This window comes from Elephas maximus, chromosome 18 (assembly GCF_024166365.1).
Source record: "Elephas maximus indicus isolate mEleMax1 chromosome 18, mEleMax1 primary haplotype, whole genome shotgun sequence".
Lineage (NCBI taxonomy): Eukaryota > Metazoa > Chordata > Mammalia > Proboscidea > Elephantidae > Elephas > Elephas maximus.
This window is the reverse complement of record NC_064836.1, coordinates 5,058,905-5,083,737: the sequence shown is the minus strand read 5'-3', so window position 1 is coordinate 5,083,737 and position 24,833 is coordinate 5,058,905. Positions and strand designations below refer to the sequence as shown.

The following is a 24,833-nucleotide window of genomic DNA, read 5'->3' as shown; positions in this document are numbered from 1 at the left end:
TCATGGAGATATGTGTAATTTCTTCTAGGTGTGGCCACATGTTATGTTTGCTAGGAGATTCATCCAATTAAGGAACCACTTTTGAATTAGTGTAAAATCTGCAGACTGCCAACACACTGTTAAAGCCCTGAAATATATTACTTGTTAATAATAACTTGTTCATCTCCCCATAATAATTTCATTGCGTTGTAAATTTTAGGCAGTATTTTATAAGAATTATGAAAACAATAATGACTTTGACTTATATGGAAATATAGAAGCAAGTGACCATTGCTGTGAAGTCGATTCCGACTCATAGTGACACTATAGGACAGAGTAAACTGCCCCATAGAGTTTATAAGGAGTTTTTCATGGGTTCAAACTGCCGGTCTTTTGGTTAGCAGCCGTAGCACTTAACCACTATGCCACCAGGGTTTCCAACGTGACTTAGAAGGAACATATTCACTCTTGTCCTTTTATATGATACAAAATGAAGGTGGTTACTGAAACTAATATACTGTTTTTTAGTTTTAGGAAAAATTATGGAAGACTTTGAAAATGGGTAAAAGAAATCGCTGAGTGTTCTTTCAGTAGAATGCTGGGTGCTACATAGCAGATCCTCTGAGATTTTTTAGGGGCGTGCATCTCAGATTTTCTTTACTAAGCTATTTTTCAACTCTAAGTTGAAATATTATATTAATGCAAATTAATCTTGTACAAAGAAATGTAAATTAATTTGCCCATAGTGATACATTGATTTTTACATTGTAGAAAATATGATTCCAAACATTGATTTTGTTGCCCTATAGGATAAAAAAAAAAAAGGATAGGATAGTTTCTCATATATTAGCAAATTCATTTTCTCGTTCTTGTTCTTTAGATTGCCCTTTGAAATAGTTTTTGTATCTTACTGTGTCCCTCTTTAATTAATGGTTAAATAAAATCCTCAACACATATTTATTCCATATTTGTATGAGTGTCATGATTTTATGGTTTTGAAGTCATACTTTAAAGAAGTCTTTCCAGGATTTTACAGTATTTACCTGTCTGAAATAACCCAAGCATCATTTTAATGGTAAGAGTCATGCCTTCCCTAAGAATACTAAAATTCAGCTTTTTGCATCTATTGGTAATCTTCCTCCTCTCCCATTTCTCCCCTCTCCCCCCCTCTGCCCCCCAGCCCCAAGACATTAAGATTGTCAGACTCTGGGGCTATAGTTCATGAGATACATTTTAACAAAGATGACTGAGAAAACATTTTGCTTGGCAGCCTCCTCAAGACACTCCCATTCTTACATGTAGAACATTCTAGCTAGTGAGATCCTGTCTTTACGGGACCAACTGTGCTAAACTGTGTTCAGCACAGCCTGTATTTACATACCTTGAAGAGAGAGCTTTTCAATTAGACATGGAAAATACAGAGCATAGCTCTAAACTAAAGTCCAAACTTCATACGGATTTTATGCTCACCTGCAAAATTTTCCTGTAAAATTTCCCAAACAGAGGCAAGAATAGCCATTAGTTTCATTGATGCAGGTGGCCCCATTTGCACATTGGTGACTTTGACAATTGTCTATCTCCACTTCACAGTTCACGCCTGTGTATCCAGGCTCACAAGTGCAGTGGTAGGCTGCAACTCTGTCGGAGCAGTTACCATGGATACAGGGGTTTGAAAAGCATTCATCAATGCTGAGTTCACAGTGTGTCCCTGACCATCCCAAGGGACAGGTGCAATGATAAGAGCTGTAGATATCTTCACAATTTCCGCCATGCAAACATGGATTGGAGTTGCAGGCATTTAGCTCTAAACAACCAGTAACCACCGAATTTGTAGAGATTTTGAGAAACTGCTCTTCCTGGGGTTTATTAGTGAAACCATGAACATTTTCAGAATAAGAGAGATAAATACCACCGATTTCTATTGTACTTAGACACCCTTGCAAGCCATTCATCTTGTCCAAAGTTCGGTTACCAACATAAATGTCTGTATCAGCCTTCAAAAAGTTGAGGTTTCCAGTAGCAACTGCACTGGTCACAAATGGTGTTTGTTTGTCCACTTGCATTTGCCACTTGGAGGACTGGGCCAGTGGGTCTGTCATGGAAAGAGTCACTTGGTGCCAAGTGCCATCATTTACTGGCTGCAAACTTGTCAGGCTCAGCATATAAAAACTGTTGCCACTTTGCAGTTGAAATAATAATCTTGAGTCTTGAATGCCCACATTAAGAAATTCAGGTTTTTTTTCTGCATGTAATATTGTAACATTTGCATCTCTTGTTCTGAAACCAAATGTCATGTTGGTGAGTTCTCTGGTAATATTCCCATTGCTCCTGAATAATATTTCACTGCTTTGTCCATTAAAGACAGCATTTGCGATACCTAAAGAGAGAAGGCAATACTAATCGATGAATTTATTCAAACTGAAATGTTGGACTAATTACCTTTATTAAGCATAACTATCATCATACTAATGACCATCATGTACACGTTAGGCGCTGCGCTAGTTGCTTTTACATTATTTCTAATACAGAACCCTTGTATACAGGTATTATTATGACTATGACTATCCCCACTCTACAGAGGAAGAAACTGAGATTTATAGAAGTTAAGTCATTTGCTCATGGTCACGTGGCTAACAAATGATAAAGTCAGAATACCAAATCTGGTTGGTCTGATACCAAAACCCAAACCATACATTTCTTTTCCATTGAAATCCTAAGGCAAAACAGTACTTATCTTGTAGACGCTCTCACAAACAAAATACTAAACATTTTACACATAAAGAAATTAAGCACAAGGAAGTCATAAATCTGGCTAGGGTGACAGAGCAAATTAACAGTAGAGTTTGGCTACAGATCAAGCTGACCAGTAAGCAATCAAAAGCAGGATTCCAAAATGACTGATTTACTTACCAGGCAAAACTCCAATCATGTGCCAGTCTATCAACTCTACCTACACTCAAGTAGCTGCATGTGGCTGGAGAAAAATAGGCAACCATATGAATTGCTCTCACTTTAAATTTATGCTCACATAGTGTATATGCGCACCACACTTTTGGGCAATGATATTATACTTTCTACTAAAGTGTTCTTCCCATTCTACAAGATCATTAATTCACATTTTATTTTATTGTGCTTTAGGTGAAAGTTTACAGCTCAAATTAGCTTCTCATTAAAAAATTTACACACAAATTGTTTTGTGACATTGATTGCAATCCCTGCAATGTGTCAGCACTCTCCCCCTTTCCCCTTACACCCTGGGCTTCCCATGTCTATTCGTCCAGCTTCCCTGTCCCTTCCAGTCTTCTCGTCTGCTTTTATGCTGGTGTTGCCCATTTACTCTCAAATACTTGACTGAACTAAGAAGCATGCTCTTCACGTGTGTTATTGTTTGTTTTATAGGCCTGTCTAATCTTTGGCTGAAGGTAGACTTTGGGAGCAGCTTTGGTTCTGGGTTAGCAGGATGTCTGGGAGCCATAGTCTCAAGAGTTCATCCAGTCTCCGTAAGACCAGTAAGCCAGGACTTTTTTTGTGAATTTGAATTTTGTTTTACATTTTTTTCCTCCTCTGCCTGGGCCATCGGTGGTGGTAGCTGGGCACCATCTATTTCTTCTGGGCTCAGGATGGTGGAGGCTATGATTCAGGTGGTCCATTAGCCCTTTGAACTTGTATTTTCCTTGTGCCTTTGATTTACTTCATTCTCTTTTGCTCCAGACTGCATGGGGCCAGCAGATGTATCTTAGGTGGCCGCTCACAGTCCTTTAAGACCCCCAGACACTACTCACCAAAATAAGATGTAGAACATTTTCTTTATGAACTATGTTACACCAATTGGCCTAGATGTCCCCTGAGATCATGATCTCAGCCCTCAGCCCCAGTAACTTGGTCCCTCAAGGTGTTTGGATGTGTCTAGGAAGCTTCCATGACTTTGCGTTGATAAAGTTGTACTGACTTCCCCTATATTGTGTATTGCCTTTCCCTTCACCAAAGTTAACACTTGCCTACTATCTAGTTAGTGATTTTCCCTCCCCCCACCCCTCATAATCATCAAAGAGTGTTTTTTTTTTCCTGTGTGTAAGCCTTTTCTTGGGTTTTCATAAATAGTGGTCTCATATCATATTTGTCCTTTTGTGACTGACTTATTTCACTTAGCATAATGCCCTACAGATTCATCTATGTTGTGAGATGTTTTGAGGATTCATCATGTTTCTTTATCATCATGGAGTTGTGATTATGTATCCACAATTTGTTTATCCATTCGTCTCCTGGTGGGCACTTAGGTTGTTTCCATATTTTTGCTATTGTTAATAATGCTGCAATGAACATGGGTGTGCATATGTCTACTTGTGTGATGGCTCTTATTTCTCTAGGATATATTCCTGGGAGTGGGATTGCTGGATCATATGGTATTTCTAGTTCTAGATTTTTAAGTAGGCGCCATATCATTTTCTGTAGTGATTGTACCTTTGTACATTCCCAGCAGCAGGGCATAAGTGTTCCAATCTCCCCACAACCTCTCTAACATTTGTTATTTTCTGTTTTTTTGATTAGTGCCTATTATGTCGGGGTGAGATGGTATCTCGTCATAGTTTCGATTTGCTCTCCTCTAATAAAGGCTGATAGTGCTTGCTTCGGCAGCACATGTACTAAAATTAGAATGATAAGAGAAGATTAGCATGGCCCCTGCTCAAGGATGACATGCAAATTTGTGAAGCATTCCATATTTTTTTTGAGCCCTAGTAGCGTAGTGGTTAAGAGCTATGCCTGCTAACTCTAAAGTTGGCAATTTCAATACACCAGCCTCTCGCTGGAAACCTTATGGAGCAGTTCTACTCTGTCCTATAGAATCGCTATGAGTCAGAATTGACTTGACGGTAACGGGCTTTTGTTTTTTCTTTTTGTTTTTTTATAATGGCTAGGAATATTAGAAGTTGTCAAAAATGAAACGGGCTGCATAAGGATTGCTATCCCAGGTGTTACTGAGCTGAAATTGACTGGTACTGAGTAGTTTGAACCAGGCAATCACATGGTCTACTATGTTGAGAATGACAAATTAAAGAGGAAAGACATCACAATCATTGTCAAAAATAACATTTCAAGATCCATCCTGAAGTGTAATACTGACAGTTACAGGATGATATCCATATGCTTACATGGAAGACCTGTTAATGTAACTATTATTCAAGTTTATACACCAACTACTGAGGCCAAAAATGAGGAAATAGAAGATTTTTACCAACTTCTGCAGTGTGAAGTTGGTCAAACATGCAATCAAGATGCATTGGAATGTGAAAGTTGGAAACAAAGAAGAAGGACTGAGAGTTTAAAAATATGGCCTTGGTGATGGGAACAATGCCAGAGACTGAGTGATAGAATTTTGCAAGACCAATGGCTTGTTCATTGCAAATACCTTTTTTCACCAACAAAAATGGTGACTATATATGTGGACCTCACTGGATAGAAAACACAAGAATCAAATTGACTACACCTCTGAAAAGAGAGGATGGAAAATCTCAATATCATCAGTCAGAATAAGGCCAGGGGAAAACTGGAACAGACCATCACCTGCTTGTATGTAAGTTCAAGTTGAAGTTGAAAACTAGAGCAAGTTCATGACAGCCAAAATACGACCCTGAGTATATCCCACTTGAATTTACAGACCATCTCAAGAGTAGATTCGATGCATTGAACACTAATGACAGACCAGATGAGTTGTGGGAAGACATCAAGGACATCTTACATGAAGAAATCAAAAGGTCATTAAAAAAAGAGGGAAGAAAGAATAGTCCAAAATGAATGTCAGAAGAGACTCTGAAACTTGTTCTTGAAGGTAGAGTAGCTAAAGCGAATGGAATAAATGAAGTAAAAGAGCAGAATGGACAATATCAAAGGGCAGCTTGAGAAGACAAAGTAAAGTGTTACAAGGAAATGTGCGAAGACTTGGAGTTAGAAAACAGAAAGGGAAGATCACACTTGGCTTTTCGCGAGCTGAAAGTACTGAAGAAAGAAATTAAAGCCTCGAGTTGCATTATTGATGGTTTCTACGGGGAAAATATTGAACGATGCAGGAAGCATCAAAAAAAAAAAGATGGAAGAAACACACAGAGTCACTGTGTCAAAAAATTGGTTGATGTTCATCTATTTCAAGATGTAACACATGAGCAAGAATCAATGGTACTGAAAGAAAAAGTCCAACCTGCACTGAAGGGAATGGCAAAAAAAAAAAAAAAAAAAAGAGGTCCAGGAATTGACAGAATACCAGTTGAGATGTTCCAAGAAAAGGATGCGGCTCTGGAGGTGCTCACATGTCTATGTCAAGAAATTTGGAATACAGCTTTCTGGCCAAACAACTGGGAGAGATCCACACTTATGCCCATTTCAAAGAAAGTTGATCCAACAGAATTCAGAAATTATCAAGTAATATCATTAATATCACACACAAGTAAAATTTTGCTGATGATCACTCAAAAGCAGTTACAAGGAACTGCTAGAAGTTCAAGCCTGATTCAGAAAAGGTCATGGAATGAGGAATATCATTGCTGATGTCAGATGGATTTTGGCTGAAAACAGAAATACCAGAAAGATGTTTACCTGGGTTTATTGACTACGCAAAGGCATTCAACTGTGTGGATCATAACAAATTATGGATAACATTGTGAAGAACAGGAATTGCAGAACACTTAATTGTGCTCATGAGGAAACTGTACATAGACCAAGAGGCAGCTGTTCAAACAGAACAAGGGAATACTTGTGGTATAAATTCAGGAAAGGTGTGTGTCAGAGTTGTACCCTTTCACCATGCTTATTCAATCTGTATGCTGAGCAAATAATCCAAGAAACAGGACTCTATAAAGAAGAATGGGGCATCAGGATTAGAGGAAGACTCATTAACAACCTGCAATGTGTGGATGACACAACCTTGCTTGGCTGAAAGTAAAGAGGACTTGAAGCACTTATTGATGAAGATTAAAGACCACAGCCTTCAGTATGGATTGCACCTGAGCATAAAGAAAGCAAAATTCTTCACAATGGGATCAATAAGCAACGTCATGATAATTGGAGAAAATATTGAATTTGTCAAGGATTTCTTTTTTCTTGGGTCCACAATCATTGCATGAAAGCAGCAGTCAAGAAATCAAACTACACATTGCTTTGGGCAAGTCTGCTGCAAAAGACTTCTTTAAAGTGTTAAAAAACAAAGATGTCACTTTCAGGACTAATGTAAGCCAAGCCATGGTATTTTCAATTATTTCATATGCATGTGAAAGCTGGAAAATGAATAAAGAAAACTGAAGAATTGATGCCTTTGAATAATGGTGTTGGCAAAGAATATTAAATACACCATGGATTGACAGAAGAACAAACAAATCTGCCTTGGAAGAAGTGCAGCTAGAATGCTCCCTTGAAGTGAGGATAGTGAGAATCTGTCTCACATACTTTTGAACGTGTTATCAGGGGAGATCACTTCCTGGAGAAGGACATCATGCTTGGTAAAGTACAGGGTCAGCAAAAAAGAGGAAGACCTTCAAGTTGATGGATTGACGCAGTGGTTGCAACAACGGGCTCAGACGTAGCAAGGACTGTGAGGATGGCACTGGACTGGGCAGAGTTTCGTTCTGTTGTACGTAGAATCACTACAAGGTGGAACCAAATTAAGGGTACTTAGTAACAAATACAATGGCTAATACCCATTTTCTCACGTGTCTGTTAGCTGTCTTTGGTGAAGTGTCTGTTCATATTGTTGGCCCATTTGTTAACGGGATTATTTATCTTTTTGTTATTGAGCTGTTGAATTATTCAATAGATTTTGGAGATTAGACCCTTGTTGAATATGTTGTAGCCAATTTTTTTTTTTTCCCTAGTCTGTAGGTTCTCTTATTACTCTTTTGGGGAATTCTTTTGATGAGCATAAGTGTATAATTTTAGGAGCTCCCAGTTATCTAGGTTATATTCCTGTGTTTGTGCATTGTTAGTTATGGTATGAGTTCTATTTATGCTGTGTATTAGAGCCCCTAGCTTTGTCCCTATTTTCTCTTCCATGATCTTTATCATTTTAGGTTTTATATTTAGGTATTTGATCCATTTTGAGTCAGTTTATGTGTACGATGTGAGGTACAGGTCCTGTTTCATTTTTTTACAGATGGACATCCAGTTTTACCAGCACCATCTATTAAAAAGGCTGTCTTTTCCCCATTTGATGGATTTTGGTCCTTTGTCAAAGATCAGCTGACCATAAGTGGATGTATTTATATCTGGGTTCTCAATTTTGTTCCATTGGTCTGTGTGTCTGTCATCGTACCAGGATCAGGCTGTTTTGAATACCATGGCTGTATAGTAGGTTTAAGATCAGGTAGTATGAGGCATGTGTGGAGCCCCGATGGCACAGTGGCACAGAGCTACAGCTGCCCACCAAAAGGTTGGCAGTTCAAATCCACCAGCCGCTTCTTGGAAACCCAATGGGGCAGTTGTGCTCTGTCCTATAGGGTCGCTATGAGTCGGAATCGACTCAGTGGCAATGGGTTTGGTAGAGCAAGTTCTGAGATCAGTTAGTGTGTGGCCTCCTAGTTCTTTTTCTTCAATACTGCTTTCTTATCCAGGGCCTCTTTCCTTTCCGTTTAAAGTTGATGATTAGTTTTTCCATCTCATTAAAGAGTGCTGTTAAAGTTAATATTTGGATTGGGATTGCATTATATTTGTATATCGCTTTGAGTAGAATTTACATTTTCACAATGTTGAGTCTTCCTATCCATGAACGTGGTACGTTTTTCCATTTATGTAAGTCTCTTCTGGTTTCTTGCAATACTGTTTTGTAATTTTCTTTGTATAGGCCTTTTATGTCCCTGGTTAGATTTATTCCTAAGTATTTTATCTTTTTAGGGCCACGTCTTCTTTAAGTCCTGAAATATTTAATTCTAACTCACCTGATGGTCTCCTTTCACATTTTCTTGAGAAAATATGAGAAAGGAGAACTGCCTCAGCTTTCCACCAAATCAGTATATCTAAGAGCACCTGGGTGCACTCTGCCTTCCTCCCCATTAGAATAGATGAACTGTCCTTACTCCCACTGAAGGTCAACTCCTCCACTCATGCATTAGCTGTCATTTATTTTCCCCCTTTCTAGGACATTGTTCCTACATGTATTCTCTTTCTGCCCTGCATCATCATTTTTCTCTTTTTATTGTTTCCTTCGGTATACAAATATTTTGTAATTACTCCCACCTTAAAAAATAAAAATACACATAAGACCCAAAAGCACTACCCTGACTCATCCCCCCTTCTGCTATTTCCCCATTTCTTGTTTTTTCCAGAAGATATACCCTCATCATCCCCACTTTATCATACCCTATTCTCTCTTCAAAATATGCCACTCAAGCTTTTGTCCCCATTGCTTTGCTGAATTCACTCTTGTCAGGATCACAGTGACCTACATGCTACTCATCCAATAGAGAATTCTCTACTCTTATTTCAGCGGTCAGTAGCATTTGATCTTAAAACTCTATCTTTGCCCCACTTTTGGGGCACCCCACTCAACCACCAGCATCTTTGATAAAAAATAATTTCTTTTTAGTGTCTCTGCTTCCATTGCCCTGCAGATCAAGATAACAACCACTTGTTAGTTCAACACCACCTATTAAAATTAGTCGCCATCATATCCAGAATGAAGTCCTAAGGCCTAGAAGAGTATATCTCACCTGACCTCTGATTAGCTTTTCAGTCCCATTTTCCACCACACTTTTCCTCATTCTATGCCACAGCCACAAAAGCTTTTTGCCTTTCTTTGAAGACACCAAGTTTGTTCACAGCCTAGGTCTTTTGCTGCTGTGACATACTCCCAGAATATTTTTCCCCCAAATCTTCCCACATGTGGCTTTTTCTCCACATTAATACCTGTTCAAATGCCACCTCCTCTGGGAAGCATTTCCTGACTATCCAAGTTGAAATAGCTCTCTCTCTACAACCTCTCTCTATACTATTCTCTGCTTTATTTTCTTTACAGCATTTGTCTTCATTTGAAATTACATCATTTGTTTGCCTACTTATTTTTCGACTGTCTTTTTGCACTAGAACACAAGATTTATGGGATCAGAGATTTTCTCCGCCTAGGTTATCACTAAATCCTTGTGTCTAGGACCTTGTCTGACATATAGTAGGTCCTCAGTAAACACTGACTAAATGAATAATGTATAAAACTCCTCCATCCTTTATTCTGGAAAGTGAGATAATGTTTAGAAACCATAGCAGGACAAAATTCATGTGTGTCATTGGTTTGGGTTAAAATTTCACTTGATTTTATTGTTTTGATTGTGGTGTTGTTTCTATCTGGTTTTGAGTCAGGAGCTGGAAAGGGAAAAAGCAACAAGTGTCTCATTAAATATTTTAAGTAAATGTTAGAATGATAAGTCTCATTAGCCCTACAACTCCTAAAGGAAGAGCACTTCTATAATTCTAGATAAAAATTTTGCTTTGCTAATATTGCTGATAACACTGAAATCACTTCTTGTGATCTGGGTCTAAACTACAACACCCATAACAAACTTTCTATTTTGCCTTTTGTTCAGGGAACGTTGCCATAATAAACACACCTGTGTCTAAGGTAGGTTGTAAATTTTTAAGTCTAGGTTTTCTGATAGGAAACAGAGAAAGGGATGATTAACAACCCCAAAACAAACTCAGGGTAATGCTGTGAGCTGTACTCCAGAGAGTATGTTGTTCTAGGGGACCTAATCTTCTTGAAATATTTTACTTGAAGAAAAATACAACCGGGTTATAAGATCACATCAAATTGAAATTATTCAAAGTAGCAAAAGTGAATTCTGGCATTCATGCCTGTCAATTAGGAAAACTTTACCCCTCCTCTTAATTTAAATTTTCTCTGTTCACTAAGCTGTCATATTAAAAAAAAAAAAATGTTACTGGGATTTTGGAGGGTCAGAGCCAGACTTTCTACTCTTTTTGCAGCAGCAATGCAGTAAAGGTGAGAAATCACACCACTTCCTTCTGATACACGTATGCCCAAACCTTAAAATGTTTTCTGTGTCACTGAAGAGCAGTGTACATCAGAGACGTTGTTTTTGGGCTGCCACTGTTTTTAGAAATCCTATTGTCTGTTCTTCTTGAATAGGTTCAAAACGATTTAAAGCCCTTTGTAAAACACTGCTGGAATTCACGACTTACCATTTAAGTCAAAAAGGTTGATAATTAATAAACTGTTTGCTGTTGTTAGTTGCTGTAAAGTTGGTTCCAACTCATGGCGACCTCATGTGTGCAAAGTAGAACCACTTCACAGAGTTTTCAAGTCTGTGACCTTGTCTTCCCAGGCGACTCTGGGTGGATTTGGACAGTTAAGCTTTCCAGCGCTTAGCTGTTTGCACCACCCAAAAAACCCGTTGCTGTCGATCCATTCCAATTTATAGCAACCCTGTAGGACAGAGTAGAACTGCCCGTGTATGGTTTACAAGGAGCGGCTGGTGGATTAAGACTACTAGCCTTTTGGTTAGCAGCTGAGTTCTTAGACTTAATAAACTGTAGAAGTCATTTTTACAGTAGAAAATGGAAAAGTTTGTATTTAAAATTCTGTGCCATATTAGAAATCATGTTATATTGTTTATGTCAGCTCATCATGCTTTATGTACATGCATAATATGTATTCTTAAATATGAAACCAAGTAAATATGTTCTAGGAAACTTTTTATGTATATATAGAATATATTTCATATACTTTTAATACATATTAAAATATATAAACAAAAACTAGATACATTTTTCTCTTTTCCTCAGTTACTGGAGTTTATTCTAAATAGGCTATTGTTGCTAAGGAATTCAGGTCATTCTGTTCTCTAATTCTAATACATTACATTAGAGCATCGTTTTCCGAGGTATTTTATGATATGTATTTATTGTAAGCAGATAACTACTTAATGTCCACAGCAGTCAGGTGAAAATGCTGAGTTCATTTGATGAAAAACAGTAAGTGAATTTATTCATTTAACAAGTGTTCATTGAAACCCTATTATATGTTTGGCATCATTTTTAGTGCTAAGAGTAACAAGGGAACAATCTAGAAAATTTCTTTCTCTTAGGAAACTTATATTCAGGTGAGGAGAGAGATGATAAACAAATAAACAAATACATATATAACAAAATACTAAGGTGTGGTAAGAGATATGAAGAAAAATAAAGCCAGGTGAGTGGATATTGAGCGGAAACCTGAAGGAAGTGATGAAGGTAATCTGTGAAGCTCTGGGTTAAGACATTTCAAGATGGGACTAGTGGTGGTGTGCTGGAGCCTGATAGAATGCAGTTAAAGTGAAAATAGAGTGAAACATCATATACGTATTGAAGACAACTTTTTAGATGGGATTCACCACAAAAGGAAGCAGAGAAATGGGTTGGTAGCTGGTGGGGATGGGGGAAAGAGAATCAAGGCAACTTTTTTGTCATGAGGAGATTTGACAGTGAGTTTATATGCTTATGGGAAAATGGATGATGCCGAAGAGTGAGAAAAATTTTAGCAGCGAAATCTTAGAAAAAGGGAAATAATGTTGAAAACCCATTGCTGTCGAGTTGGTTATGACTCATAGTGCCCTATAGGACAGAGTAGAACAGCCCCAGAGGGTTTCCAAGGAGCAGCTGGTACATTTGAACTGCCGACCTTTCGGTTAGCAGCCGAGCTCTTAACCACTGTGCCACCAGGGCTCCTGAAAAAGGGAACGCAATTAGAATTCAATGCAATCATAAAGGGTTTGCTATAGATTGGGCTCTGCATTATTTGAAGTGGGAGAGAAAGAGTATAATGGTGTAGCTACTTAGTATAATGATCCTTCACAATAGTCAAAAATTGTGAATATGATGCCCAAATTGCTAACATTTGGAAAATTGTGTTCTGTCATACCAAAGCTATGCAGGAAAATATTCCAGATTGAGGGAAATAGTAGTACTAGTCCAGCTGCTGGCCAGTTGATTCCAACTCATGGCGACCCATGTGTGTCAGAGTAGAACTGTGCTTCATAGGGTTTTCAATGGCGGATTTTTTGAAGTCTTTCTTCCAAGATGTCTCTGGGTGGGTTCAAAGCACCAACTTTTTGGTTAGCAGCTGAGCCTGTTAACTGTTTGCACCACCCAAGGACTACCGAAATATTAACACCAAATGTTAATAGAGCGCCTAATGTGTTTGGCTCTTTAGACATAAGATTGTATGATCACCACAAAGAAACCCATCAAGCGGACTTTGTAATCCTCATTTTACAGGTGAGGATGCTTCCCATTATGGAAGTTAAGTGAATTGCCTAAGGCCTGAGTTGATAAATGGCAGGCAGCTGACCCTAGCCCAAGTACTCTGTATTCCCAATAATGAGGGGGTTAGAAGCCAGTCATTATTTGGTTAATTCTTTCTTCAGAAATAAGCTTTAAATGGTTAAGGATCTAAGTTAGGTTACCGCTCCCATTTCCCACCCAGACATCCAGGGGCGGGATGAGGCAAGAGGCCTATGGAGTTCATTTTATACTCAGATTAGGGGAAAGAGCCATAATTTTCTTCAATAAGCTGGTTTCGTTCTGCATTCTTTTCTGTGTTTCTTCCTGGAAAAATTGAAACACCCAATTAAACCGGATGGATGATATGTTTGAACTCTACCTACACTCAAATCCTTGAGGCACCACCTGGCACTGGGCTTTTGGAGGACATGGGCTGAGTTCACACCACTGAACATCCTCACAGGCTTTCCCAGTTGTGTTTGGAGGGCAGGAACAGGAGAAGTCCTCCCACATGGAGTAGCAAACACCTCCGTTGTGACAGGGGTTGGACTAAGCAGAAGAGAAATCATAGGCATAAAAATCACTGGTGACTATATATCAAAATGTTGAAGACGATATTTTCAAGTGCCAATTCTCTTACATCTTTACATTTTATGAAGAAATAGAAGAGTAAGACTTACTGCTACTACTGCCAACTCGTTTCTAGAAGTGAGAGAGAGGGCAGAAAGGAGAAAGGCAGAGAGAAAGGTTGTGTCAAATTGATGACCTACTACTACATAAGGAGGATTCTGAAAGGAGTAACAATATTCTTCATAATTTACAAATTACCAGGTACTTTTACGTACATTAACTATCATTTAAGATAAGTATTATCATTTCTGTTTTTACAGTTGAGGAAGCTGAGGCCCTTCTAACTACCCAAGATTTTATAAAGAAGTCAAATAACGAAGCTTGGTACCTAGATCTTCCAGGTCCTAATTCAGGGACACCCCTAAGTCCCTCACCCAGTTTGTTCTGCCTCTAAATCAGAGACATACTATTGTTATTTTAGTTCTCACAAGGTTGCTTATAAATTATTCAAAATAAAAATATTTACAAAAGAATTTCTGAAAGCCCAGACTGTATATCTCTGCTCCACTATTCACCATGTATTTCACATAGTTACATAAAATTTCTAAACTTCAGTTCCTTTATCTGTAAATAATGTAAATGGTGGTGGTCAGTGTAAATATTGTAAATGAGGGATGATAATAATGCCTACTTAATACAGCAGTTCTTTAACAGAATTAAATGAATTAATTGATATAAAACAGTGCTTGTCACATTGAACATACTCCTATAATAATGTTAACAATAATTCATTTTGTAAATTCAGCAACAAGCATAGTGCGTGGCAGTAGTTGGAGCTCAATAAATGTTCCACAAATATAAATGTGTTTTCCTTTGAAAGGCCATGCAGAGCTGGCCAATTCATATATTTAAGCAGGTTTTGGAAGAGATTGCTGAGATAAAGTAAAGCACGTGCTCTGGAAAATTATTTTAGAGGATGTCAAATCCAGCTACCATAAGAAAGCTATTTCTCAGATCATTTTTTCTTGTTGGCTTAATAAAAATGCAAAACAGTAGCTGGACATTTAAGATAAAGTTAATGGTGTCTCCTAAAAAGTGTTAACTCAGTTAAATCTCTGGGCTGCCATCAAGGGTTTAAGAAAATAAAATACTAATACTCCTTGAGTAATCTGGTTGTTATGGAGGTCAGGGAAGCATGCTGCTGAAGGTGTCTTGGTTGGTTAAATAGACCGTGATGCCGATAAGTTCAAGGCTATGTTTTTATTATTGTTCTTGTTAGATGCTGTCCAGTGGGCCCCTGACTCATATAGCCCCCAAGCACAATGGAACCAAGCACTGCCCTGTCCTGTGCCATCCATATGATTGATGGTGGAAAGGATTGTTGTGACCTATAGGGTTTTCACTGGCTGATTTTCAGAGGTAGATTGCCAGGCCTTTCTTCCCAGTCTGTCTTAGTCTGGAAGCTCTGCTGAAACCTGTTCAGGATCATAGCAACATGAAAGCCTCCACTGACAGACAGGTACATGGGCTGAGAATAGAACCTGGGACTCCCGGGTGGAAGGGGAGAATTCTAACATTGAACCACTAATGCCTCCGTGACTTTATGACTCAAAATAAGTCCCTCAGTACTGCCTGGAAAATATTGACAAAGAATTATGCTACTGCTGGTGGGCTAGTAATATTGTCTTCATATACAAACAGTAGTTTTAATAAGCTGGTACAGTTAAAGTAAAAATTTAGCATGGAACATGAAAATAGTTGGTATGAATAATCCTACCTTGCAGGTGTTGTCTCCAGGACAGCCTCGAGTAACATTGACAAGAATTGGATTGTGGGTTGCATGGTTGGTTGAATTTGGGAAGAATTCCAGATTTTGGTTGTTTAATCTTAAATCTTGGATACAGCCTTTGAAGAACCCACCATTAGCTTCAGTCTTTTGCTTGTCAGGCAGGCCACTAATGTAGATAACATCTCCTTTTTGGATGTTCCATGTAGGAGAAGAAATATATCCTAGATGTTGTGAAGACTGATACAGTTCAATTTTATTTGGCTTGATTTTCAAAGATATCAAGTGGGCATTTCCATCATTAAGAACAAATCTTACTACTATTTTGGGAGAACTTGGAGTCAGCATTGCTGGTCTGCCGTGCTCTAGCCAGACACGGATATATTGATAGGTGCTGTTTTCCATAGCTAGAAGCAAGCCTGATGGTCGACGTGTTCGAACAAACATGGAGAGAGTGAAGTTTTCTCTGTAACTCTTGACGAGTTTAAAAGCAGCATATCCAGTGGAGTTAGCCTGGCCAAATCTGCCTGACACATACTCTTTAATATCAAAATAGAGGAGGGGAAACAAGAAGAAACATTTTAAATCTCACAAGTAAGAAGGAGCAGAAGGTGAAAATGACATATATACTTTTGAGTTCAGGACAGGCTTATTCAATAGTATGTGAATTTGGCCTCATTTTCTGAACTTCTAAGTTTCATTCTGAAAATCACTACATTGCAATCAACTGCTAACCTCAAAGTTGGCAGTTCAAACCCACCCAGCAGTGCTATGAAAGAAAAGCCTGGCTATTTGCTTCTGTAAATGTTATTGCCAAGAAAACCCTATGGAACATGTGTACTCTGTAACACAGAGGATCACCATAAGTTGGAATCAACTTGATGGAAACTTTTTTTTTTTTTTTAATTTAGATATCCAGGTGCAACTGCCAAGTAAGCAAGTGAATATAGATGTTCAAGGGAGATGTTATGGGCTTGCAATAATACTTTCAAATATATCAGTGTATATGTGGTAGTTAAAGCCAAAAGACTGTATGAGATTACCAAGGAAGTGAATATATATAGAGAAAAGATGAGGTACAAGAACTGACCCTCTAGCCACTAGGCATTTGGAGGTAAAGTAGATGAAGAAAGGGCAGCCAGTGAGATAGGTAGAGAACCAAGAGAGTAATGTCCCATAGCCTAGTGCAGAAAGATTTTTCAGGAGGGAGGAGTGTTCAACTCTGTCATCTGCTGCTGATAGGTCAGGTTAGATCAGGACTGTCAAATGACCACTGAATTTTGCAATCTAGAGGTCATTGGTGAACTCGACAAAGGTGTTATCTTAAGGATATTACAATCTTCAAGTTTTTACATCCTAATCTGAATAAGGAAACCCTGGTGGCATAGTGGTTAAGTGCTATGGCTGCTAACCAAAGGGTCGGCAGTTCGAATCTGCCAGGCGCTCCTTGGAAACTCTATGCGGCAGTTCTGCTCTGTCCTATAGGGTCGCTATGAGTCGGAATCGACTCGACGGCACTGGGTTTTTTTTTTTTTAATCTGAATTAAAAAAAAAAAAAAACCTTTTCTGGCATGTTGAAATGTCATCTTATTGTCCATTTAAAGTTTGGGCAAAGGTAAGACATAGTTCAGCTGAACTATAGTGAGACTGCTTAGGCAACCATCTGTGTTCTAAGATCCCCTGTGTAAAAGGCTATATTTTCAGAACTCTGACTTGATTTCCTACAGGAACATTGTGTTTTGAATCTGCATTTGGAGACCACCTGCTCTAGGCAACTGCAGGTAGCTTTCAAAGTGTACTGATAGATAAAATAACCCCTTTGAAGAGGTTAAAATCTCTGAATACATGGCAGCACTTTCATATGAGATAAAATACTTAATAAGAAAACTTGGCTCTTGAAGCTCCTGAGGTTTGGGTATGTGCACTGAATCACTCAGCCTGAGGGGTGTGGGGTCCCTGCTGGTCATCCTGGGTTGCCTGAAGCATCACTTTGTGGATCCAGATTAAAAGACAGGACATAAAAACTGTTTTCTTTTTTTCTCTCAGAAGCTCGACTCTCCAGCAACCCTATTCTTCAGAAATCACAAGCAAGTAGTCAGAGTGTGATTTGCTAAATGATGTTAGAAAGATCTGAAGCCACACATGGCTTGGCTGTAGACATGGAAGTGATGATTCTCATGTTTGTTATTGACATGTCATGAAGAGGGACTACATATACAAATGAAAAATAACTTCAAATGTTAATGACTGATGGAATACAGGATGAAATTTTATAAGAAATAAAAGTCACTCAGATTTAAATTTCTTCATTGGTTTAGAGTGGGAGAAATAGGACTCTGGGGCACCGTGAGTGAGAATGACTCAAAGTGAGCCAATCATGGAATGTGGCTGCCAAAAGGTAAATGTAATCTTAGGCTGAAAAATATAAGAACATTATCTGGAACAAGGCAGGTTATAGCCACATGCTACTGTGTATTGCCGTCGTAGGAGAAACATAGATATGCAACTTTATTCCAGAGAAAGAAATCAGTTGATGAAATGTCTGAAAACTATGTCATATGGAAAATATTACGAAAGCATGGAGATGTTTGGCATGTAGAAGTGATGGCATGGATGGTACAAAGTACTTTTCTTCAAATGTAAGATTTCAATATCAAATTTTCTCACATTTTCTTCAAACGTAAGAAAAGGTGCAAGATTTATATTAAAATGGTTTCAAGAGTTAAAATACTGCCAATGAATGAAAGCTGTGGATAATCATATTTTAATCCAATATCAGAAAACATTTTTTGGAAATTTCTGGCAAGATAAAAAGAGTGAGTTCTTCATTCCTAGAGATGTTTAAGGAGAGGTTTGGACCACTACACTTGGGCGGGCACAACAGTGTAAAAAATTAAGTCACGGAACAAAACCCCTTCTATACCTGACCCATTGCCGTGGAGTTGATTCCGACTCATAGCAATCCTACAGGACAGAGTAAAACTGTCCCATAGGGTTTCCAAGACTAAATCTTTACAGAAGCAGACTGCCACATCTTTTTCCCGTGGAGTGGCTGGTGGGCTTGAACTGCTGACATTTTGGTTAGCAGTCAAGCACTTAACCACCGTGCCACCAGGGCTCCTTCTTCTATATCTAAGGGACTGTAATTCTAAGTGTATGAGACTCACAAATTCTAAGTGTATGGCTGAACATAAAACATGTAAATTGCCTCTACAAATCAAACTCTTCAAAGGGAGAATGCACTCATTATGAACAGTAGCGTGGAAGCTCCATGTTCTTATACACAGTCAACACAGTAAGATGTGCTGGGATGACCTTGTAGAAATTTCTGGGAACTAACTATTGAGAAACACTTCACGGAACCCTTCTTATTGAGATTTGAGGATTTTTAAAAAATCTTTGAGACTTTGGGAGTCCTAAGACTTTCATATTTATTCAGCCAACAAAATTCTCTATCCAGTTGGCTTGCTCATTGCAAGATGTTACCAAGGTTGGGAAACACTGAGCCAAAATCACAAATTGGGTAAAGTTTGCCTTTGGTGCTTTTGAGTACATCTCCTCTCTCCCTTCTGTATGTGTAACATGTTCAGTAACAGAGACACTCCATGTTCTCATTAAGGCTTAGAATTATCTTTTGTAATGAGTTTAAATCCCCAGTAAAAACTCTTCAAAGATGCTAGCAAATACAGAATATTTTAATTTTAGGACTAAGAGGTGATATGGAAAATATCATTTTCCTTACACCTATACCAAGAATTTTCAGGAAGAAAAGATTTTACAGAAATTCCTCCCTATAAAGTAATCCTCTGAAGTCAAGCATTTTTCATGAGGCTTAAAGAGTTTCAAATAGTGTGGGGAATAAGGAAACCGAAGGGTAGGGGGGAAGAGTGAACAACTCAGGAACTTGGTTAAAAAAGTTCATGATTTTCCCAGTTGGAAGAAAATAAACCAAAGAAAACCAGAACCCACTGAACTGGAATCTCTTGAATCTATTTAGGAGGACAGTTAGCATCACCATGGTCTGTTTTAACCTCATGGGTCACTGCATCTGGAAGCCAGTCAAAGTGAGTCAGCATCTGTTTGTTATTTTGTATATGTAGTAAAAATATTGCCTTGGGTCAATTAAATTTTTCTTCAAGAAGTGAACATAGCCTCAGCATAATTTCCCCTCTTCTCCTTTAAAAAAAAAAAAATCATGAAACAACTTGGCATTCTATTTAAAATATTACATAGAGCCAGTAGATGCCATATTTCATTGTCAGACAGGTCCATGATTTGTAATGAATATTGTGTTGGGGGGAAACCCGTGAATAGGTTCTAATAATTCTTAGCAATTCATACATGGGAATAAGGGTTTAGGCTAAGACTGGTTTTAATTTTACTTCATATAAAGCAGAGAAGACTCTTTACCAGATGTTCTACTTTTAGTTACTCTAATATCATGGGGTAAATTACAGTTGAACTTCAAAGCAGTCTGTTGCATTTACCTCTCAGACTTTGTCAATACATGATACTAATAAAAAGAAGCAGGTACGTATTGATCACTATCAACAGCAATCTCTGGAATGATGTTGGAAGTTACAGATTTTGAAATAGATTTCAAGAGGTAGTTTGCTAGGGAAATTAGATCAATTATTTTATGGCATCCATCAAGTTTCACCGTTGTTACTTTCCATGTTTTCCTTTTCTTTCCCTCTCTCTCATTTCTTTCCTTTTAAGACATCTACCTAGAATATGTTTTTCCAATGCAACCTTACTTTTGAATAAAGCTGGTTTGTAAAAGTGCTTAACTTAAACACACTTTGGAACAAGTGTGAGTGGCATAGAAAGAAGAGCAAGGAAATGATTATTTACTGAGAACCTAATATGCCCCAGACATTATGCTTGGACTTGGTATTGACTAGTTTCATGTCTTAAGCCCTTTACTCTAAAAGATTATTTCACTTTCAAACAAGATTTACACTAAATCTCCGACTCCCAGCAAATGGTAAAATTGTAATAGCGTTTTATAAGCTACAAGCTTATTTGTTTACTTCTTCGAAAGATTGAAACCTTGATGTCTCACAGATCCACTCAAAATTAATTAATGCATATTGCTACCCTATTCTTTTTTCTCAGCAGTGGGAAGCCAGCAGCAGAGGTTCTGGGGCTCATCGTGTTTCATAATGGGTGAAGCAGACTGGCTCCGACGGCAGTTGCTGCTCTGCCCTGAGCCTCAGTGCTCCCAGCTGCCCAGGTTTCTCTCACCTCTTAGACAATTCAGGCCTGTGTAGGGCCTGGGGCAATCGCACTGGTAACCAAGCCACAGGTTGGTGCAGCGTCCTCTGTTTTGACAAGGTTGGCTTTCACACCAATCCTTTCTCACACAGCCTGCCTTGACGTTTAATGACGAGCTAGATGAAATGTTCTCTGAGGTAATGTGATTCAAATCAATCTTAACGTCTTGGAGACAGCCTACAAACGAAGGTGCAGATAGTACGTGATAGGTGTTAATGAGAACATCACCATTGCCAGTCTCTTCTATTGGTAAACCACCCAAAAAGGAGTTTTGAAAAGCACATATGTGTTGATCCCTTTCAAATGGAGAAGGCGCCTTAGCGATGCATTCCTTTGCGCAGGAGTTGTCCAGTAAGGTAAGGGTCACAACATCTGCAAGTGTTACCTCCACGGAATGCCACTCTCCATCGCTGGTGTTGTGGGAAATGTACAGAAGCACCTTTGACTGATTATTGACTTGAATTGCTAAGTGAAGGTGACCATTCAGCAACTCGAGCTTCACAAACGTGTCCCTGTCACCTCGGAAAAGTAGAAGTACTTTTAGCTGAACAGTCTGAAACCTAAAGGCAGTGTTACAAACTGAGCCCTTGGTTGTAACTGAGCCACCTGTGACCCGCAGGAAGCCATTGCCCTCAAAAGAAAGTGTGGCGCCAATTTCACACAGTGACCCCGTGTAGCCAGATGGACAAAGGCAGCTGAATCCATGCCGGCCATTTTGAAAGTGAGGGATGCATGTTCCATTATTGAGGCATTGGTGATGGGTACAGCCCAGGAGAATATCAGAACAGTCCTCTCCTCCAAAAAACATTCCAGAATAGTTACCAAATGGGCAATGACAAGTATAACTGCCAGGCAAGTTTTCACAAGTACCACCATTTTGGCAAGGGTTTGAAGAACATTCATCGATGTCCCCTTCACAGTGGATTCCTGTAACATAATAAAGAATAGACTGGAATTATGTATATTCAGATCAGAAATAGAGGTTTTACATAACTTTCATGTGTGATTTTGTGCAAGTAAAGATGTAGATTACGCTTAGGACGATAATAAGGGTATGTGTAAATAGTCATTAAGGGATGCTAAAATAGATTATATCATCTCGCATATGTGTTTTGAGAAGCAGTATGGTCATGGCAGATCTTGGGATTCTTCCTGTAGAAGTAGGTAATTCGTCAAATACAGTGGTTGGCCCAGGTTAGCTATCATGTCAGATAGCACTGATGTTATAAAAATGAATCAGGAATAAGGAAAAGTATTGCTCTTGGCAGTGATGCCAGGTACAAATCATTATTTGGGGAATCCTTTCTCAGATATTGTTTTATCCTGTTCTGGGCTGTTAATTTCTTTATATTCCACTTGGAAACAGTGATTTTGCCTTCTATTTTATTTGTAGCTCCCCTTAGTCCCTACGGTTTAGACTACCATGGAGGGCTTCTGAGGTCAGTGGAAGGGAGGTGCCATTTCCTCAACCCATGAACTGTGAACTGTAATCCATAACAAGCTCCTGCTTATATTTTTTAATTCACTTTTTTTGTTTAGTCTTTTTCCTAGTTTCAAGTAAAAGAAAGATATCTAATTAGAGAATTATGACAATTCATTTAATCAAATCCACAAGAAGAAATCAAACACTGTTTAAGAGTGATAGTCATTGCTTTTCCAATGATGTTCAAATGAACAAATACTGATAACAAAAATTTACATATGGTTTGCACTTCATGGTTTTACCAATTTCATCTACATTATTTATTTATGCTCCTTATATCTACTGAGATTTTCTGGGCAAGTAATCTTAGACCTATTTCACAGAAGAAACGAAGGCTTAAGAAGATTGACCTTTAAAATCAAAAGCACTGATACAATCTGACCTTAAACTACCTCTTCATTTACGTAATTGATACTGTAATCACAAATTTCTATCTAGTTTCTGCAATGCGTCAATTTGACTCGAGCCTCTATGCCTTTGTCTACATGAAATGGTAAGACAACAAACAGACAAGCAACCCAGGGTGCTGTGGTCAAATGGTGTGTTTAGTATCAATAGACAGGAAGTTTCATAGGATTCAAAACTATGTCCAACAGGTTATCTTTTGCTAAACAGGGTATAATTGAAGAACAGCTTCTGCAACAAAGAGGAGAGTATAAAACTTTTCTAGCAGCCTCAGTACAGCTGATCAATTGATCTCTGATCCGACAGACAGAAAGTTACAGCAACACACAAGTAGAGAATTGCCAATTCCAATGAAAAGTAACTTGGAAAGGCATCCAGAAGAATAAACTGGATGCAGACAGTCTCCATAGAAATATAGCTTTTCTATTATGTTTATTTAAACTTTCAACTGAAGCAACTACAGACTGACAAACTAAAGATAAAAAAACTAAAATTCTAATAATAATAGCAGCAATTCTACCACAGTCCAGTAAGGAATAATCATGAGAGGTGCAAAGAAGATCAACAATAAACGGATGATGAAAGCAGAAGAAAAAATCAGACCCAATCAAAACAAACAGAATCCATTTAACTCACACTGGGTTAAAGGTTTCATTAACTTCTTGGTGGGGAGGGGGTGCCCCAAACTGCTTGTTATACATACTAAAAAAAAAAAAAAAAACTGGAGCAGTCTTATTTTATACAGGGATTAGAGTTTGAAATTAATTCATAAATCTAAAATAGCATATGGTGGAATTTACCCTTGAAAATTCCTTAAGGAGCTTTTACTTTGAGACTGACATAGCATCTCTCATTATGAAAGACTAATACTTCCCCCTTTTTTTTTTTTAACCAGCCTGAGGGGCAATAGTTCTCCTATTTTCTTCCATATAGAGAGAGATTTACCACTTTAACACACCTGACTGTCTTGCTATCCCCTCACTTACTCCTCTGCAGATAATGATAAGTGACCTAATCTGATCTATGAGTCTGGCTGGAGAAAGCAAAGGGCTGTGGCACAGCTCCTTCTTCTCCCCTTCTCATCTGGCAAATTGAAATCGTCGTGGTTGTTAGATGCTTTTGAGTTGATATAACTCATAGTGACTCCATGTGACAGAGTAGAACTGTCCTGTAGGGTTTTCTAGGCTGCAATCTTTATGGGAGTAGATCTCTAGGTCTTTGTCCTTCAGAGTCACTGGGTGGGTTCAAACCACCAACCTTTCAGTTAGCAGCTGAGTGATTAACTGTTGCACCATCAGGCCCCCTTGGCAAACCTAAATAATACCTCTTACTTAAGAAGACTTTCTCTGACCCATCATCCTTTGCTGAAATAGTTAAAGAACCACTTTGTTGTCTGTGCTGCCATAGCCCTTTCTGCATACCTGTGGAGTGTTTAAATGTTTTGTAAAGACTCTTTGAATGAATGGACTCTGGGGTATTTGCTAAGGCACCAAATTTGAGTCAGGGAGTCTGGTGCCAAATTCCTGGCCTAACATTTATTAGTTGTATCGCCTTGGAAAAGTCTTCACTTCCTTGAGTACAGGTCTCTTCATGTGTAAAACAAGAGTGACACCATCTGCTTCATTCACTATTTGAAAGTGCCTAGAACAAACTAGGTACTAGAAAAATATGACTTGTTTGAACTGGTGTCTGATTTCCTGATATCTACTACCAAAAACCAAAAAAACAAACCCACTGTCGTAGAGTCGATTCAGACTCACAGAGGCCCCATAGGACGGAGTAGAACTGCCCCGTAGAGTTTCCAAGGAACTCCTGGTGGATTTGAACTGCAAACCTTTTGGTTAGCAGCCGTAGCACTTAACCACTAAACTACCAGGGTTTCCAGTACTGGAAAATCCCGGTGGTGTAGTGGTTAAGTGCTATAGGTCATCAGTTCAAATCCAACCGATACTCCTTGGAAACTCTATGGGGCAGTTCTACTCTGTCCTATAGGGTCGCTATAGAATCTACTCAATGGCAAGAGGTTTGGTTGGTTTGGACTATAGTGCTGTATATACAGTAACCATTCAGTGTGCTTTCATT

The 24,833-nt window shown here is 38.5% G+C and overlaps 1 protein-coding gene and 1 non-coding gene across 2 annotated transcripts in view; one reads left to right on the top strand and one right to left on the bottom strand.

Annotated features, from left to right (window-relative positions):
• CRB1 (crumbs cell polarity complex component 1) overlaps positions 1-24,833 on the bottom strand; it is a 282,876-nt gene that overhangs the window by 42,050 nt on the left and 215,993 nt on the right. Inside the window, 4 exon segments of the mRNA XM_049858461.1 lie at positions 1,444-2,356; positions 13,614-13,779; positions 15,578-16,125; positions 20,834-21,790. Of these exon segments, the coding sequence (XP_049714418.1) occupies positions 1,444-2,356; positions 13,614-13,779; positions 15,578-16,125; positions 20,834-21,790 (2,584 nt within the window).
• LOC126061846 (U6 spliceosomal RNA) lies at positions 4,599-4,704 on the top strand. The gene has a single exon (XR_007513900.1). It is a non-coding gene; the product is annotated as a U6 spliceosomal RNA (small nuclear RNA).